Below are 18,433 nucleotides of genomic sequence, written 5' to 3' on the forward strand. Positions count from 1 at the left end.
CTGTTTATTTATATAGAAAAAGGTACGAACGGCTTTCCAGGGTTTACCGTAACGTGGAAAATTTATTCGCGTAACGCAGGACACGCTATCGAATACTTGGTTATTTCGCGTTCCAATCGGATACTTATTCGATAGTTTAGTAGGCGCGCATAGCGTTCCGAACGAGAAATTCGCAAGTTTGCAGGGAAAATTTATTCGCGATACATCGATAATTTGCATATATTCACGAAGTATGTATATTTTTTTAATCGATGAACGACGCGTTGTTGGAAATGTTAAAGAAGCAAAGTAGATACGATCCGTGTGTTTATTACAAATATCTCGTATTCACGGATACCATTGTTTCCGATCCAATTTCAATCGATCTCGCACGAATCGAAAGTTCGGATCGACCTCTGGCTAGATACGAATTCGTTTTAAATTAAAGCAACTTGATCGCGCGTATTTGTAAACGCTACTTGTATCTAGATCAGATATGAGTTAGGTTTACCTAGATCCACACAAGCATCCTATGTATTACCTAGCTAGGTTTAGGTGACATATGGGTTAGGTCTATCTAGGTTTACCTACACATTCTCTATATTCTGGATGCTCTGTGTGTTTCCATGATCCGAGTTACGGATGGCTGGAATACTGCCGGGCTGTGGGGTTAACCCAACCTTACATTTACAATTTCTTTTCTTCCACTTAGCGGTCGATAACGCGCAGCTTACTCCAAGAGACGTATCAAAGCAAATCGTTTTATTCTCGAGCGATTACGAGTCTCTTCGAAATTTTTAATCGTCGCTTCTCTGTTTCATCTTTTAGGCTGATAGATGCCAATCTTTTTTGTCCGCTATTTCGCTAAACTTCTATCTCGGTAAATTTATGTCGGTAATCCGTACCGTCGCGTTTCTCTACGATGTTGTTAAAACGAAATTGTCGTGGATCAAAAAGTAATTGATATGGAAACGCTGTCTCGATTCTCGTAACGGAAAATAGCTATTCGACGAAGCGATTGAGAAATTCGTTCGGAACTTCGTGTATCGTGCAAGATGGATAAATAATACGTAGTTGGAAACCTTTAAACGATCCTATACACGGTGACAACATTTATCGTTCTTACAATGATAATTTACACGTAATCGAAATTACTCACTGTCTCTCGAAAACCCCGTATCCATTGTTAAAGCGTATCATGAAACTTTTCCTTTAAAGAAAGTTTGCAATCGGTGTCGAACTTTGATCTGGATCGTGCATCGATTCCAAGGGTCATCGATATAAAACGTAGGACCTCGTGGTCGATCGACGAATACAGGATTTCTTGCTAAGGAGGATCGTGAAGGAAACGAGCCAAGTTGCCAATTACGTTCGCTGTTCATTGGTGGGAGTTAGGCCGACAGCGAATGAGACGCAGGGGCCGTGGGTAGACATTTCCGTAGCTATCAAAGGCGCGATGGGGAAGAGGGTATGCAGCGGGTAGAACAGGAAGGTGGAGGAGATGTAAATGGTGCGCTTCATTAACGTGAGTTACCGTCACATCCATTATTCGCGGTAACCGAGCTGACAAGCGCGATTCCAGCTTGTCCAGGGCATTACTGTGCCGCGTTCCTTCCTGGACAGCCAAATTGGAGCGAGCTGATGCCGTCGTCCTAGAAAACGTTCTCCGCGACAGCACCGCGTAATCGCTCGAGCCTGCTTTTAATAAGAGGAGCGATCGTTCCTTTTCCGTCGAGAACGATCGCTAGTCGGCCGAGCTGTTCGCGATTAACATACTTTCGTTAATTTCGCGTTCAGCGCGTGCTCGTTCGCCCGAAAGGACGTGCTGCCTCAACGCGACACTCGTCTTCCAGGAACGTCACGTTCCTAAGGAAGCCACGAATTCGTGCACCTTTCTCAAAACTAACGCCGACACCGACATTCGCGCAGTCTAAAAATGAAATTTTTTTAGAACGCGAGACAGGACATACGTATTTGGAGAAGTTCCTTCGCAATTTGTTTCAGGTTAGCCATCTCTGAAGCGTTGCCACGTCCGAAACGCTGCGATACTCGCCACATCGAATACTACTAAAATCACTACGAACTTTTCATCCTGTTAAACGAAATATAAATTTAGGGAAATATCGAATCGTGTGTTGATCGATTTATACGATACTCGAGCCATCGCTGGAAAAGATCGACAAAGTTAAAACGAACAAATAACGAACGATACGGTATCGACTACGGACAAAGGAGACGTCCGTCGCGTTAAAATCTGGAAATTCTTAAGTGCGGTATTCCGTTGATATTAATTGGAGTTGGAATTAATTCTCCACCCTCTCCTCATACTGTATTACGAGCCACCTGAAAACTTGATTAGTATTCCCCAGAGCTGCGCCAACACGCTGACAGTGGATTTCTGCGAATAGTTGAAAATCGAAGTAGATATAGCCAACTCGATCGCCGTCTGCGAGCCAAACTATGCCATGGAGGAGATTCTGCTCTTCAACTTTCATTTGTTACGCATCTAGTAAATGCAACGAGAGGAATGAATGTTCCATCGAAGCTTATCCTGTGCTCGGTCGATTTTAATCGTCGATCGCGATGCGTTTCCTCCAAGCTAAACGCTATTCACCCGCGTTACATACTCTCGTCGCGTCGATGAGGAAAAGCTAATGAATGCCGTTGCAACGTTACCACGCTGTTCTCTGGATCCTCGATCATTAAAGTCATTTCTTGTTAATTCTCATGAAACTCGCAACGCAACTAAACAGGAACGAGCCTTGTTGTTTCCGTGTTAGCTTTATACGATCGTATCGATAAATTATACCGGACGTGCAAATTTGCCTTTCGTTTATCCACCTTTGCTATTCGATCGCTATCGTTTCAACGAAAACGACGTTGTTAATACCATAGTATTGTATCAAATTCGAAGACGCGAAAACCGAGTTACGTAAAATTTGCTTTCTTTCGTCGCTTTTCGATCGGAAGAACGATAAATTAAGCTCGTGTTCTCCGGTTATTAGAAAATACGTGAACGTTCCGAGTTTTTGGAGCGTTTACGTTAGGGCCGATGGAACTGGAATCGTTACGCGATCGTCGATTCACGTAGCTAATACGTTGCAAAAGCATTTCGATAGCACCATCTATTTAACACGCACGCGAAAAGAAACATGATCGAAGCGATGATTTTCACTCGGTACTGCAACAAAGAGACTGATTTATCATTCGGATATCGATCAGAAACTGCGATGCAATTTCGACCACTTGAAAATTAATACTGCGCGATATGACAGGTGTGTGTATGTGTGTGTGTGTGTGTGATACGCGACGCGGAAAAGTGATTATATCGTTAATCATCCCCGCGATCGGTGTAGCTAGCGGATCCGTCTCTTTGTTTTTATTCCAACCGAACGGCTGGTTGATTGGGCCAATGGAAAAATCGTCGAAAATGGTTCGTTAATTATCGGTGTTTCGTATCGATGGGCCGACGTCGATGGGACGCTGCGATTAACATGCAAATCTACTCTCTTCCGATGTAGATTATTTCAAGAATCACCGATTCATAATTAACGCTGGAAATCCATCAGGCGACAGCGCGGTAGGCTCGGCCGGATCGCTTCGTTTTAAAATATGCCGCACCGATTGTCGTCTCCGCGTTAATTAATGCGCTCGTACGAAGAATCGTGCGAAATGCTTCTGTCTGTCCCCCTTTCCCTTCGTCGGTTCCCTTTAAAAGAGCCACGTTGTACCACGATGTTCCTTTTCCGATCGGAGAGCCACACAGAAAATCCAGACGCGGATCTTTATTTCCAACAACTCTGTAATTCGAACTGATATACGAGGTCATCTCATTACTGGATATACGCGTAATTAGTTCAGTTGCATCGTGTAGGTACGCGTGCTGCCGCACATGCGACGTAGATCTACAAACTACGTCAATTTCTATTACACTGGCGCTACGTGCCACGGCTTTCCGATAGAATCAACCAAAATAAAGTCGTTCGCTGCAAACTAATCGCATACCATAGTAACGATCGATCGCTTTATATTTTATACGCATTTCATTTTCCGATTATCCATGACAATCAAATTTCATTTTCACCGCGTAATACTCGAATAAAAGATTTAAACGGTTACGTACACGGCATGATGGCATGCAGCGCAATATATTTTCCATAAACGTGAAATTCATAAGCCTGTGTTTATGAACAAACACGCCAAGTAAATTCTGTCGTTTCCGTCACAGAAACTCGACCTAAAAGGATGAAAATATTCGCGTTGTTTGAAATATCTCGGGTTCAATTTTTTAAACGCGCATCTCCGACATTCGGAGAAACTCGTTACGCGTGAAACGTCCGCGCCACGGTTTGCCCAGATTTCGCGCGTCTCTTGCGCTCTTTTATTTGTATTAAGACATCGTGATACTGTTTCGTGGCCGTGACGTGGGTTTGTATTAACGCCGTGTAATTATACGCGAACGGATGCAAATCAAAGGCAACGCAAAGCTGGTTAAAAACCGACAAACGCGTATTTCAAGGGAAGAAGTGTAACGGTCGTAACTGTTACAGGGCAATAAACGTATATAACTTTATACAAATAAAGTGATCTCTCATTTTCAGAGTATGGCGACCGAATAACAGAGATGGCAAGCGGCCAAAGTAACAGACGAGTCAAAGCTCCGTCGTAAATCCTAATCAATAGAGTTTTTATGCGCTTTTGATCAATTTGAAGACGGAAAAATACCCACAGAATGCATATAATACACAAAGGAATGTAAAATATTCGATGTATCACTCGTGGTAATTTCTAACAGTAGAAACAAATTGCTGTGTAAGTTGCATTTCTTCGATTCTCTTCGTAAATATCCGTAGTCTGGTAACGAGTTTTCTAACGATCGATTCGCACGATTATTGCCGTGTTCCTGTTTTCACGGCTGCCAATTATTTGACCCGTTCCTGGAACACAGCTCGAACTACTAGCGTCGAGGCGCGTTGACACCTCGCAACGTGACACACCATGTTCCCCTACACGGCGGTAAGATTCCAGATCCCATTATCTCGACTCGATGGATCTTCCACAATGGCTTTGCTGCAAAATTTAATAAATGCGCTTTCGCTTGAACATCGGTAACTTGTCGGAATAGAGGGGGTTTATTCTTAAAAATGATCGTATTTCCGAATCAATGATTTCCGTGCGCGTACCGGAACGTGCTCCAACGGTAGCAACGGCAGCAAAGGCAGCGATGGTAGTAACAGCAACAGCAGCAGCAGCAAACTGACTTTTCTCTTTAAAACCCAGAGGGGATAGTCGTGGAACGAAGAGAATCCAGAGAAAGGAGAGAGAGGGATTCTCCCCTATCTTTTCGCGTGCTTTCCACGACCAGCTCATTTATCAAGCTGGCTTCCATTAATATCCGACAAAATAGTACAGGGACGCGTGACATCCCATAGAAGTCATGGCTGTCCAGCAAGCGGTACCAGGTTCTGCATCTCACGGTGCCTATATCTGGCAGAGTTTCGCACGCGTCTCTAAGGCCACGTTTTCGGATAGCATGGCTGACCGACTCGGCTCCCTCGAGCGTATGCCGCGTGACGCGATTAGTAATGTTCATCCGATGCTCTCTCGTGCGAGTTTGCAAGCAATATCATACTACCAAGTACGAAGCGGCGGTCGACTCCGAACCTCCTTTGCTTCCGAACTACGTTTCCACACTTCCCGCTACTTAATTGCTAATCTTTCTAAATTACAATATCCTTCTTCTTACAACCTGTTCTGAGAATTATCTCAACGTCTTCGGCATGCCGATACGTTTCCTCTGTTATTTAACGATACGGGTTACAAATATTAAATTCTTTCAGGCCCAAGGATACTTCGATACGATTACGTACGATAAATCGATAGATACCGCGAAAGCGAAAAAAAACTTAAAAAAAAAAAGAAAACTGGACAAAACTGTTTGTATCCCCCGTTGAGCAATGAAAGGAACAGATAAGCAACGATATTACGCACGTTGCATTATATAATGTAACGATATAAAAGAATCGTACTTCGAAATTCCCATTACCCGGAGTCCGTTAGTTACGTTACGAAAAGCGGAAACGAAGAAAATAAGTTGGTACAATAAAGCATAATGTTTTCAATTTTCAAACATTTATATAGACTGGGAAAGATAAGCGGCAAGTCGATCGCATTACTAAGTAAAATTTCATCGTTGCTTTTTGTTACGAATTAGATGAAAATTGTTTAAAATCCTTTTAAACCGACGAACGAGACGTATATGCTTGGAAAAAGTCACGTAATCCACGGAAATGTACGGAATTGCGTTTGATTCCACGCAAACACGGACGACTGCACGCATTCGCTTTCCCATCTTATCCTCGGATTTCTAGTGATTTAGTCCAAGTCATAGGGATTTGTTTGCGCAAAAGCTTTGCAACGTGTTTTCTATTAGAAAGCTTAGGCGTGCTCCTACGGACAGGTCTGTATCGCGTTCACCTATCGTTAATCGAAGATCGGGAAGCTTTCGGAAGCGATTCAACAAGGAGATTTATTACGAAAGTTAATCGAATGGCGGCTTTGGTGAAACGAGAAACTTGTACTTATTGTTAGTTAGTATACTTTACCGAGTAAGGTTACGTTGCGTTCACTTTCTATTCCTACTTTCTATTTTCACGCTGTTAATCGACAGAACTACGATAGGAACAATAGAAGCGGTGCTTATCAACAGCTTCGTCGATCGAAACTAAAAGCAGCGTTCCTTTTAACGCGGTACCGTGGAGACTTTGGGTGTGTTCTTCATCTCGGTACGTTAAGATCGTTAAAGTGTGTACTTCAAAATGCAAATAAAGAGGCAGCGAAGGCGGTAACGCGGGCGCTTTGAAAAACTTTGAAAAACGATAAAGACCTACGGGTATAGGATTGTTCGACGAGTGGTAAGTTTTGCCGATAATGGGACTATCGACGTTCCTTGTTTTTCTTCGACTACTACCGCCGGCAGCTTTGTCGATAGCGCTACCGACAACGTCCGGTTTCCCGCGCCATCCGCTCCGTTCATGCGAAATGGAAAAAACGATTATGGACGAGACGCGACCAATCTCACCTAAATGTCAATCGTAATTAAATTGCGTCTCGATTATTCCTTTCTCTACAGATATCTAGACCTTTGCAGGTTAACCAAGCGTGCGACGAGCTTATATTTGAGAAATTTACAACGTTAAAAACGTCCAGTGGACGTTCGAGTTTGACCAATTAGGCTCTTAGAATAGAATTAAAATGGCGCAACGGACGATTACAGATCGAGGCTGAAGCTTTTAAACAGACGATAAGATAACAAGAATTTGTCCTGCGGCGATCGTGATTGTTGAACTGTACAAAAGTTCGTTGTACTTGTACATAGAAGAGTCATAATCCGGCGCCCAAACCCTGGCACAACCAACTTCAACCGGAGTAATATTAATTTTCAAATTTATCTCGTTAGCTTTAAAACGTGGGTAAAATGCGAAGTAGAAGGCGCGAACCTCGAGATGCTTTTATTCCTTCGAGTGCTTTGTCAAATCGAAAAGGGTGGAAGATCCAACGTTCAAGTCCAACGCATCCTCTGTGCCGGTCGAGAAAGACGTGGAAAACAAGGTCGGGTCGTCCAACGTTGATCGATATTTTCCAATAATTCTTATCGCTGATCAGAGTTCTGGAGGACGGGGATATTTTTCTTATTTGCAATTTCGCTCGATCGAGCTGCGAATAAATAATATCGAGCTTGCGCCTTTCACGTTTCCCCATTGACTCTCAAATTACAGAATATCTCGCGACACTCGTCGATATTCCAAAGCAATTAAACTTCTCCTCCCCTCGAGCTTTTTGTCCAGCCGGTTTTTGCGTCTGGCTTTCTTCTTCGCGGCTTTCTCCATTACTTATCGGCAGCCTTTGTGCAGAGTTCGCATTAAAGCGGCCTTTATCCACTTCTTCTCCTTCTCTTCGATTAATTCAGTCTATTGTGACAAGCCACGCTCGAAGGACCTGTTCGTTTAGGTTCGCGAACCAACTAATACGCATCCGGCTTCTCCTCGCGTCTCCTTATCGTTGTAATCTTCATTTGCGATATTTATCGGAAAGATTCTCTACGCTATTCGCAGTTTTACGATTTTCCTGAAAGTTACGCCTTCCAATTTTTAAATACCAAGATTAAAAAAAAAATTGCTTTATATTATTAGACGGAGCATCTGTTTTAAACTATATCGACCAACGATCAAATAACTGTTACATCCATTTGCTTCCATCCATTCCATGCGTTTGTCTTTAAATATTGGATATATTTTTACACGCGCATTTATTATCAACATTGTCGACGTACCTCTACTCGTAACCTTTTGGCGCTACTTTCTTTCGTACTCTCCATTTTCATGTACTCTGACGATGATGCTACGTTGCGCGTTCGGATATTTAAAAAGTTTTGAAATACCAGCAGAGAAGCTAAACTCGTGCTTACCATAGTAACTCCCCGAATTTTGATCGGCCGATTTGAAAGTCAATACACCGTCGCATCCCGGAGATCCTTTAAAACGAATTAAAGTTGCAACGCGTTTGAAAATTTCCATTTCGAGTCGTCTCGACGGCGCGCGAATCTGGAGGTCTGGATGGATACCAAGCAACTTGATCTATGTAATTTTCTTTTGCAGCGTATTGTAACACGGATCGGTAGACCGACTCAGACGGTTCCTTTCAGACTTTATTTTCTGCTCGCCAACTTTTATTTATACGAGGTGTTTTCGACCGTAAAGTCGGTTTATACGCGTCAACCCGGTCAAATACGCGTTCACACTCGCATTCCACATCCCTGAGAAAGCGAATCCTGCGTCTCCGACAAATTCCATCGATCGTCATATTGTTAATTCTCGTTGATAAAATTCTCTGCTAAATATTTGTATTAATTTGAAAACTCGATCGAACGAAAGGCGTATACGAGGCCTATAACTTTGTGTATGTATCTTCACCTCTCGATATCGATGAACAAACAGCCCATTGCTGCGGAAAATGAGCTTTCCTTCCGTCATAGTTTATTGCACCGTGACTCGAAGGGAATCAAAGATACAAAAGGTTTCAATAACCGGAGGCTTTTCTGGCAGGTACACTTGCGCGTCGTCTCCCAAATGGATTTCGCATTGTCGTGCCGGAAGCTGCATGGCACGCTTTATTTCCTCTTTTCCCTCGGCGACGCATCCTGATGTACCAGTCGAATCCTGATACGGAATTGTCGCGGACGCGTTCGTTGCAGCCCATTAATTTTGAAATTCGTCCAGCTAGGAGACGATTCTCATAGGAGCGCGATACGCTGTCCCTGTTCCTTCTATTCCGTTTTTCTCCGGTTTCCTGTTCGAAATTTTCGCGAATGGAACACTTCCTATCAGCTGTACGGTAGGACGGCTTAAGCGGAACACTTTTTAAATGGAGTTCTGTTCTTGCACAATGGCAGTCTGCGACAGGACCCTTAGATGCACGACTCCGACGAACACGGGCTTAGGTTTGACGAAAAGGCTACACCGTGCCCACTATGGTTCGTCGTTTCGAGGGACAAAATGGATCAAAAGCGCGAGAAAGCTCCCAATCGTCAAATGGATTTCTCTATCGCGACGTTCTAGGTTTCTATTTCTGTTATTTTTCATCAAACACTCTAGGAATCGTATAAACTGTCCTCCGTTTCTCTTTGCGACTCTGCTCGATGGTCCCCGGTTTTTACATGGCTGAATTTCCCTTACCGCGAACATCGTTATAAACGTTATAATCCGCTTGCTTGTTTTTGATTGGGTTTGACACAAGTAGAATCGGCTACAGCCAAGTATCGGTATGATTTTACATTATCCTATCAATAGACTGTTTCGACGTGGTGGGTATTACTTTAAATTGCAAATTGAAAGCGACTGATCTAGGGAGCGCGAGTGCCTCCAAAGTATATATATAACGTTATATATAAATGTATGTTTACGTTAATAATTAAGGATTGAAATTCAAACATTTTCTTTATATCGGGATAAAATTACTCAGCTCGTCGTTTCAATTGGAAACGTTCCGAAAAATTAAAAACAGATCTCCGTAAAAACTTTTTCCTTTAGCAGGAATATAGAAACGCGAGAAGTCATGATTATTTAACATATAAATCGTGGAAGCTCCTGTTCGAAAGATCGAAAGATGGAAAGATCGAAAGATCGAAGGATCGCCAACAGGTTGACTCTGAATGCCAGTTGTTATCCCATTTTATTTCGCGTACAAAAGCGGAGGAAGACGATAAAAAATGAAGTTTTCAGGCGAAGCATTTGGGATCCGGGAATTGTATTTCCAGCATAAATTTCGGCTGGTCGATGGCTTTCCCGGTGGGAGAAAGACAGCGTAACAACCATCCTAACTTCTCGCTCATCGCGTATTCTAGTCAGCAGTTTTGGAAGAGCGAGTAGCGTCCAATCCAAAGCTGAAACTGGGTCAACATTTGCTCGCCAATCTGAGAAAAGAACGAAATACGTTCGCAAGAACAGACCGCCTCTGCGATGTCGAACGAGATCCAACCAGATAGTTTCTCACCATTGATCGGAAACTTCTGTTTTTCGTCCGATTTAGAAATTCTCATCCGAAACGTTCGTCCGTTGTCACAAATCCAATTAAACGTTCGACGTTTGTCTCGATGATTTTTCACTAAAATCTGTCATTCGCGTGTTTCGAACGGTCACTTTCGTTTAATATCGATGTGTCGAGCTTTTCTCGAAAGTATAATTCTTTCTGCAAAATGCGTATCGCGATCGATGTAAACCGGAACCATGTTAACGGTTTTCCGAGATAACAACAAACATAACGTTTGCACGTTTAATAATTCGTCGAGCTTCGTGAACTATGCATTACGTAAGGAATGGTTTAAGTGCATAGCACATAAACAATTTCGAGGACAGTGAACACGATCCTCGATATACCTGCGTACGTGTTACAATATATTACGTTAGTTTCGTTCGTTTTGCTTGCTTCTTCATACGCTATTTGCGGAAACTTGCGTACTATTCGAAATCGAAGAGCGACAAATGCATTGCATTTATCGACGAGTCTGAGATATCTTCGATGTTTCCTCTCCGGATCGATTCGTTGGCCACGCGAAACGCAAACGACTGTGCGCTGTTAAAAGAATTAAGAGAGATCTTTAATCAAAAGAATTAAGAGAAACGGATGGAAAAAATAATAATAATTATTAAAAAATTAAAATTTATATTTGTCCAGGTTAGATCGAAACCGGAAGAATAAGTTTTTCTTTCATTTCGATTTGCATTTGAAGCGTGGATTCGATTTCATCTGAAGTTATGTCCATAAATTCTCATGCGATCCAAACACGCTCGTTCGTTTTTATACGATCCAATGTACAAATATTTAAATATTTATCTTACTTTAAATTGACATGGTCGGGAGGAACAGCGTGGAATTGAGACGAAATATGGAAATTGCAGACGATGAAAATAATATGGTACGCGTTCCTACATTTGTACGTATTCCCTGTATGTTGCGCAATCGAACAACAGACGACGTCGCCAATTATAATATCAACGACGGGCACTACCGAGAACCTGGGAAAAACGGAAAAAGACGAGGAGCAAGAGGAGGAGCAGAAGGAAATTGAGGCCGTGCCGATGACGGAACAGGTTATGGATGCCAACATAAAAATAACCGACGTGCCGGACGTGGAAGAAACCACCGAACACTGGGACGCAAACTGGGACAAGAACAAGGTTATACGAGATGTCGCCTATTATATTCGTGCGCACAAATTTCAAGACTATGATCGTCGTTATTACAAGCGGCTGGAAGATTCGCCGAGCAGACTTTACGAGGAATTTCCGAAACCACCTTTAAGGTCTTTGCATTGGGAAGTACGCAGGTACCGGTGGTAGCCATCCGATCGTTATCAATTCCAAAGCGAATTATTCGATGTACGTATCGCTAAATCATATTTCATGACTGGAAATTGGAATCTACTAATCGATTCAAAGCAAGAAATTTCATTCGTATCTCGTAACGTGCAATTCGATTTCCAGCAATAAATGGTATCTGCTGGTACTACTTCTAAATAATCTAATAATCGAAGAAATAATTAGATCTACGTTTCTAAATCAAAAGTTGCCTCGTTGTATAAAGTAGCAAGATGTGCGTGAAAATTTCCCATCGTTCGTTGCGTAACATTACGCGTGTTATTTTATACCGTTCGATGTATTGATTTATATATTAACTTTGCTGTATCGTCGAGAAACCAAATAAATTATTTTTTCATTATTCGTTTCGTACGCTCAAAATACTACCGGTTTATTGTTAAAGCGATACGCGGCTTTCAAGAACCGATCGTTAACGATGGTATGTCTATTTAATCTCAGTTCGTTCGATTTCGATACGTACATCGATTGGCTAGTTTGAAATACAATATTTAGCAATAAAAGCGAGAAATCCAAATCAAGATGAAAAAAACTGTGTAAATGTGGATAACAACGATGTTGGACCATTGTACGCAGACACTGCGAGGCAAGCTTCGTCGAATGCCTGAAATATATCGAAAGCATCGTTAAACTGACTGCTCTGAAGCGAGAAGACGACATTGTCACGATCATGAAAGAACAAAAATGGAATCTAGCGAACAACGCCAAGCAAATTCAAGCCGCTCAAAAGGATTGTCTTGCAGGTCAGAGACGCGACGATCTAACCATGCCACCCTTTCAAGGTCCAATAGGCAAGTACCCGCGCTTTCATCCAAGCCTTTCTAATAAAAACGGAAGGTTACCGATCGATATGGAAAACGATCTCTCCAATAAGATATTTTTTGTCTTCCGATACTCGATAACCTTCAACTCTTTCATGTTCGCGATGTTTTACTTTTTTCTTCCGTGAAACATCGAATTTCAACGAGGAAAGTATATCAGAGAAAAATCCAGGGGCCGATAGAGCAATTCGATTATCGGAAAATGGTCGTACAAAAAGGTACTTAGGAAAGTCCGAGTCAGCGACACATGCCATCGCCGCAAAGTGCATCGCCGAATGACTAAACTAAACATAGTCATCGTTGCCCTTCGATCAAACTCTTGCAATTCGTATTTGCGAAATGGAATTTATATACCGTTCGAACGCTCTCGGTCTTACGCGCATTCCCGAATGCTCGTTGGACACCGACACGCCGGGCACGTCATATTATAAATAGAAGAAAATTTGGACTTAGAACGGTTTCAGTGGCGCACTACGGTCAGTTACTACATGTGCTGGTACACGATGCTCGGCGTTCCAGAATTGAGCATTTTCGGAGAGTCGTGCGATAACCACGCCAACTGTCGGGTCGAATCCGACTCCGGGAACGAAGACCCGAGAACCGATGACACGATACCATATGCTTGCGCCCTTTATAGTTTCTGTCCGGATCATTGTTGCCCCATGAAACATATCCGGGATATGACGGATTGCCATCAGTCGCGGGACAATCCCTGTTACGCTGGGAACCCACCGGGTGCGTAGAAATCACCTTACACTGCCACCATAAGCGGATTCTCACCATTTTCGATCCCACCGCTCCACCTAATTTCCTATCGGATATTCCATTACTTCGCCAGTCAAAGACACTGTCATCGTGTTTCACGCTTACCGCCAGACGTTTCTTAATCGACTATTTAATTCTAGTTTTTCAAAGATATTTCGTTTTTCGTGATCGTGATCGTACGAGAAAGCTATTTTCGATAAATTTCAAAGGAATATCGAAGGAAACTTCCTTCTTGATTTTTTACAGCTCACAGGGAATGTACATTGAATCGACAAGAAAATCGAGATTTCCCGAGCTTGGTGGCAAATCAGATCAACATCAGCTGCGAATGTCCTGATCCCGGATACGAATGGTCCTCCAGATTCGGTCTTTGCGTCGACGTGAACGAGTGCGCTCGAGGTGAACACGGCTGCTCGACGGAGGACGGAGAAACGTGCGTCAACCTACCCGGCGGTTACGAGTGCGTTTGCAAGTTCGGCTACGTTTACGATCCAGATCAGAGAGAGTGTGTTTTCAGCTCCGATATCCAACAAATCTTGCTAGGGTGGAAAGAGGAGTCGAATGTCACAGAAAAGAAGAGCGTCATCGACACGATCGTCAAAGCGATCGCGAGATCGTCTGGTAATCATCTCGTAACCAGTCATGCGATACTTTGTACCGTGATCGTACAGATTTTCTCCTATAACGGTTTTTTCGTTGTAATCATCGAGTTGTAAAGATTATATGTTTCTAGATTTAGACTACGTAACTTGTTAAGTGGCGCAGTTAGTTGATAAAATAGAATTTAGTTTTTGAAACTTGGATTAAACTTCCTACGAAAATCAGTTTACCGTTTGGGCGATATAAGCGGAAAGAAAAGAAATAAAATTCGAAAATCTGTATCTTATCTTCCGTTGATCGTTGGATCGTAATGAAGAAATCTGTGTCCGTAACAATCCGAATTTTAGTCTCATCGATTGATAGCGCGATCCCATGTGTTTCGCGCGGTTATCTCCATCAGATGCTTATTTGCTCTACTAAGAGAAAAACAATGTTCTCCCGTGGTTCGCGATATTTGGCATAGCAATCGCAGATAGGGATACTAAACGGCAAATAGAAAGTTCTAACGCGTTTTCTGTCTTGAAATGGCCCACGCTCGACGAGTCGTTTCATTTATCACGAAATCATAGTTATACAATTTCCAACAGTTCTTAAACGTAAATCCTTCGTAAAAGTACTAAGGTACGTACACGCGGCGGTCAAAGCGTAGATATCTGTATGTAGTTAATTTCAATATACGAGCAATCGCAAAACGTAAAACGATTGTTCGACGAGAAACCAGTCCGCGGTCTCGACCGCGTAAAAACCTTCGATCGGAAGGAAAATCATATCGGAGAGATTTACGGGTGGGCGTTATTAGAAAGTTGTTCTTGGCGACAAACGATTCTGCGTGTTAGTTTACTATATATTACTATATACTATAGACTCTCACGCGACCTCTTGATCAGTCACAATGAATACTATACTCGGGAAGGGAAGGTGCGGCACAACGCGTGATAAAATGATCTAACATAGAGCAAGAGCACTTTAAGAAATTGGAAATTATACTGGTGATGCGTGGGCAAGTTTAAAGACGTCGTTACTTCCGTACGCTACAACCCTTGCGGCGTTTGCGCGCTTTCACCGGAACATGCTTGAAACGACGCTGTTCATTTTTCGCGTAAGTCGCGTCCAATACAAGATTCAGCGAAACCGAAACGCAACGATCTTCGAGGGATCGAGTACTTCGCGTTTAGTCTAGACGTTCTTTGGGAAATTTTTTAATTCAGCGACAGTTTGTTCCTTCGCGTGGATTCAGCTTTTCAAGAAGATTTCATTAAGTCGAGGTATCCGTCGAGTTGAAATTGAAATCTTGCTTGACTTTCGCGTGTCCAAAAGGCGTCCTTTTAAATTTAATCCCCGTCGCTCTTACGCTATTTTCGAGTTATTAAAACTTTCGTTGCGTTTCAAGTCCGTCTCATTGCCGTCAAAGCCTCATTTGGAAAAACATCGTCATCAGTGGCACGCTATCTGTTCAAATCTGTTTAAATCTGTTCAACGAAAAGAGAAAAACCGAAGGGAAAACTGAAACGATAGAAGATACCTACGTGTTCTTTATTGTTGTGGACCACGCTGCGGAAGAAACTGGTTTGGCTTGGCATACGCTTCTTCGCGATTAACAGCTATACGCTTTGTATTCGAGCCGAAAGCGCTCGTGTGATCCGAAAATACCGAGAAAAATAGATCGTCTGAAACGCCATGTTTCCAATTGTTTGTTGTTACACGGTTTATTATTGCACCTTCGTGTGGTTAATACGCAACGCTCGGATATTGCGGGATAATAATTTGTAAATGTTTTCTTACTAAACAGCTACACGTGGCGCGATTTAAAATTCTAATTTTGCGTGCAACCGGTTGCGCGTGTGTCTTACCACTTATCGCTTATCACGCCACACCTCCACACTTTTGTCCCTTCGTCTTGCGCATTGTATTCGCAAACCTAATCGCGTAGAGTTAATATTTTCGGGCAGCTTTTCACGCAAAACTTTTACGTCCGATTTCCTCAATTTTTGTTAATTCCTTTTTCAATGATTACAACGCACGAACGGCCGAATAAAAAATACACGTAGTTCCGGTGAAACAGCAGATATGAAAACAAATCGCAATTAAAAGCGCAAACTTTTAAATCGTTCATTTCGTTTTTACGGCCAAATAAAACCCCCTCGTTCCGTTCAATTACGATGTTTCCACCGTTACACGGGTCGCACGATAATTTCGTATCGAAATGGTTATTAATTTACGGTAATTAACTCACGACCCGTTGTACCAGCTGACTATATAATTTTACATTAGCCTCGTTGCCGACGAGACGTATTCATAGAAATGTATACGTACGTATACAACGAATAACGATCGTTTTTCTTGTTACTTGTGTGCAACAATACCGGCGATGACGTAATCGATATCTATTCGATAGTATCGGTGTACCGTTCGCGTTCGGTTACATCCGAATCGCATTTTGGGTTTAATTTTTATAACGTTTTTCGATGTTTCATCGAAATTAAAATACGTATAATATATACTTCTACGTTTCCTATCGATCTGTGAAATTCGTAAATGTAAAAAAGTTTCAGGCAGCCGGCGTTCGAACTCTGTCGTTTAGTTCAACCAAGATTTTGTAATCTTGTTCGGTCTAAATTCGAGCAGCGACATTCTATTAAGTAGCAATCGATATCGATTCGGGTAACCACCGGAATTGCAAATTCTGAAAGCGCTTACGGTAATTGCGATGGCGATCCTAGAACGAGACACCGATTCCATAACGTATATCGTTCTATTTATAATTTCCGAGTTGTTGCCGCGTGCCGCTCCGCGGCGATTCACATCCGTTCGACGCAAACAGAACAGCTACGTACATTCGTACACGTAGAATCCCGCCTCCGAGACTTTACGCTCCGTTATAAGCATCGCGTGCAAAGTTTTATCGTCTCCATGTTGCCGATTGATCGCTTTATCGCGTAAATAAATTCTCCAAAAGTCTTTCAAGATGGCGAAGAAGATAAAGCGATGTTTTAGGAGGAAAGCGACGCAAAGAACAGGGGGAAAAATAGGGAAAAGCGAAAATTTATCAACGTCGGTAGGTATGTCAGAAAGTTGAGCGACAGAACGAAACACGTTCGTGATGCGTGCAAACACTGTCATCGATAGGGAAACGGATATCGACATGCCTTGATAACGAACGTGTCTATGTGAAAACGGTGACGCAGGCTGCGCGGCTTTGCAAGTACGCGTAGCTCGTGGTTCCTTTCGAATTGGCTGGAATTTATATTCGCAAACAGCATAACTGGCACGTCCGAAGGTAGACCATAGATACGATACCCCGCGACGAAACATACGGCTTCGCCCGCGGCAAACCTGTACATATTCATACATGCGAATATAGCTAGAGGGAAAAAGTGGGTAGCCGGTCGTATCGCGTTACAGGAAAATTGCGCGCCGTTGCGCTGCATCGTCCGGCCGGAAAGGTGAAAAAACCTACCAGCTACCGGTGTTTCTGGTGCCGCGAATTCTGTTTGTAATTATTCAGCATAGTGACGACGATTATTATGCTGGCCGGCAACTTACTCCGATTGCGCCTACCATTTCGTCGTCCAAATGCAAATTAACGATCGTTTCATTTCCGCGAGACTGTTCCGCCGGTCATAATCGAGAAATCGTACAGCGTGTCCTTTGGTATTCATTGAAAAAGTTGTCGATGACGTTAAATCTGGCAGCAACCGGTAGTTCTGCACTCGTTGTAGATGTGGACGTGGTAGTGGTCACGGTCCGGAGACCGAAATCGAGGCTGGTCCGAGTCGCAACCCGAGTCGCAACGTAGAAGCGTCTACGGTTCACGGTGAAATTCCATCGAATCTTCTTCGTTCTGGCTTGCTATGTTAAAATAGAAGGACTCGTCTTTTAACGAAACAAACAAATACAATCGATTACGGTTTCCGTCTACCAAGCCGTATCTTTCGAGCGGAAAGTCCTTCGTACAACGAAGAGTCTATAAAATCCTATTGTACGGGACAATCTGATATCCAAGCTATTTTGTTTCTCAATGGGTTTTAACAGACAGAGTTCCATCGTACTTTCTGTCGCGATTGTCGTCTCTATGAAATGAAAACGCGAACAGCCACGGTTTAGAAGGATAACATTGTCCTTAGGAAATCGTTGTTACGCGCACGTTTCAGCGTTTATAAACGAATAAACGCGTTACCTTCAAACTTTTCCTCGGATACGATGGCAGAACCACTTGACGCTAGACTCGATGTTGTTGGCAATCTTGGCTTATGTACCGGCAGTCTCGTTTACATGGAGACGTATCGAACGTTTGCGAAGCGTCTATACACGATCAAGGAGTGTCCGGGCCACGTT

At 42.8% G+C, this 18,433-nt stretch overlaps 2 protein-coding genes across 2 annotated transcripts in view; one reads left to right on the top strand and one right to left on the bottom strand.

Annotated features, from left to right (window-relative positions):
- The window catches only part of LOC126875155 (zwei Ig domain protein zig-8), a 138,075-nt gene that overhangs the window by 84,115 nt on the left and 35,527 nt on the right, over positions 1–18,433 (bottom strand). The gene's annotated exons all lie outside the window — the stretch shown is intronic.
- LOC126878245 (uncharacterized) lies at positions 11,439–14,254 on the top strand. Its single transcript, XM_050640835.1, has 5 exons — positions 11,439–11,863; positions 12,489–12,703; positions 13,187–13,468; positions 13,745–14,119; positions 14,232–14,254. The coding sequence occupies exons 1-5, from the start codon at positions 11,439–11,441 to the stop codon at positions 14,252–14,254; spliced, it is 1,320 nt and encodes a 439-aa protein (XP_050496792.1).

Source organism: Bombus huntii, chromosome 2, assembly GCF_024542735.1.
Source record: "Bombus huntii isolate Logan2020A chromosome 2, iyBomHunt1.1, whole genome shotgun sequence".
Lineage (NCBI taxonomy): Eukaryota > Metazoa > Arthropoda > Insecta > Hymenoptera > Apidae > Bombus > Bombus huntii.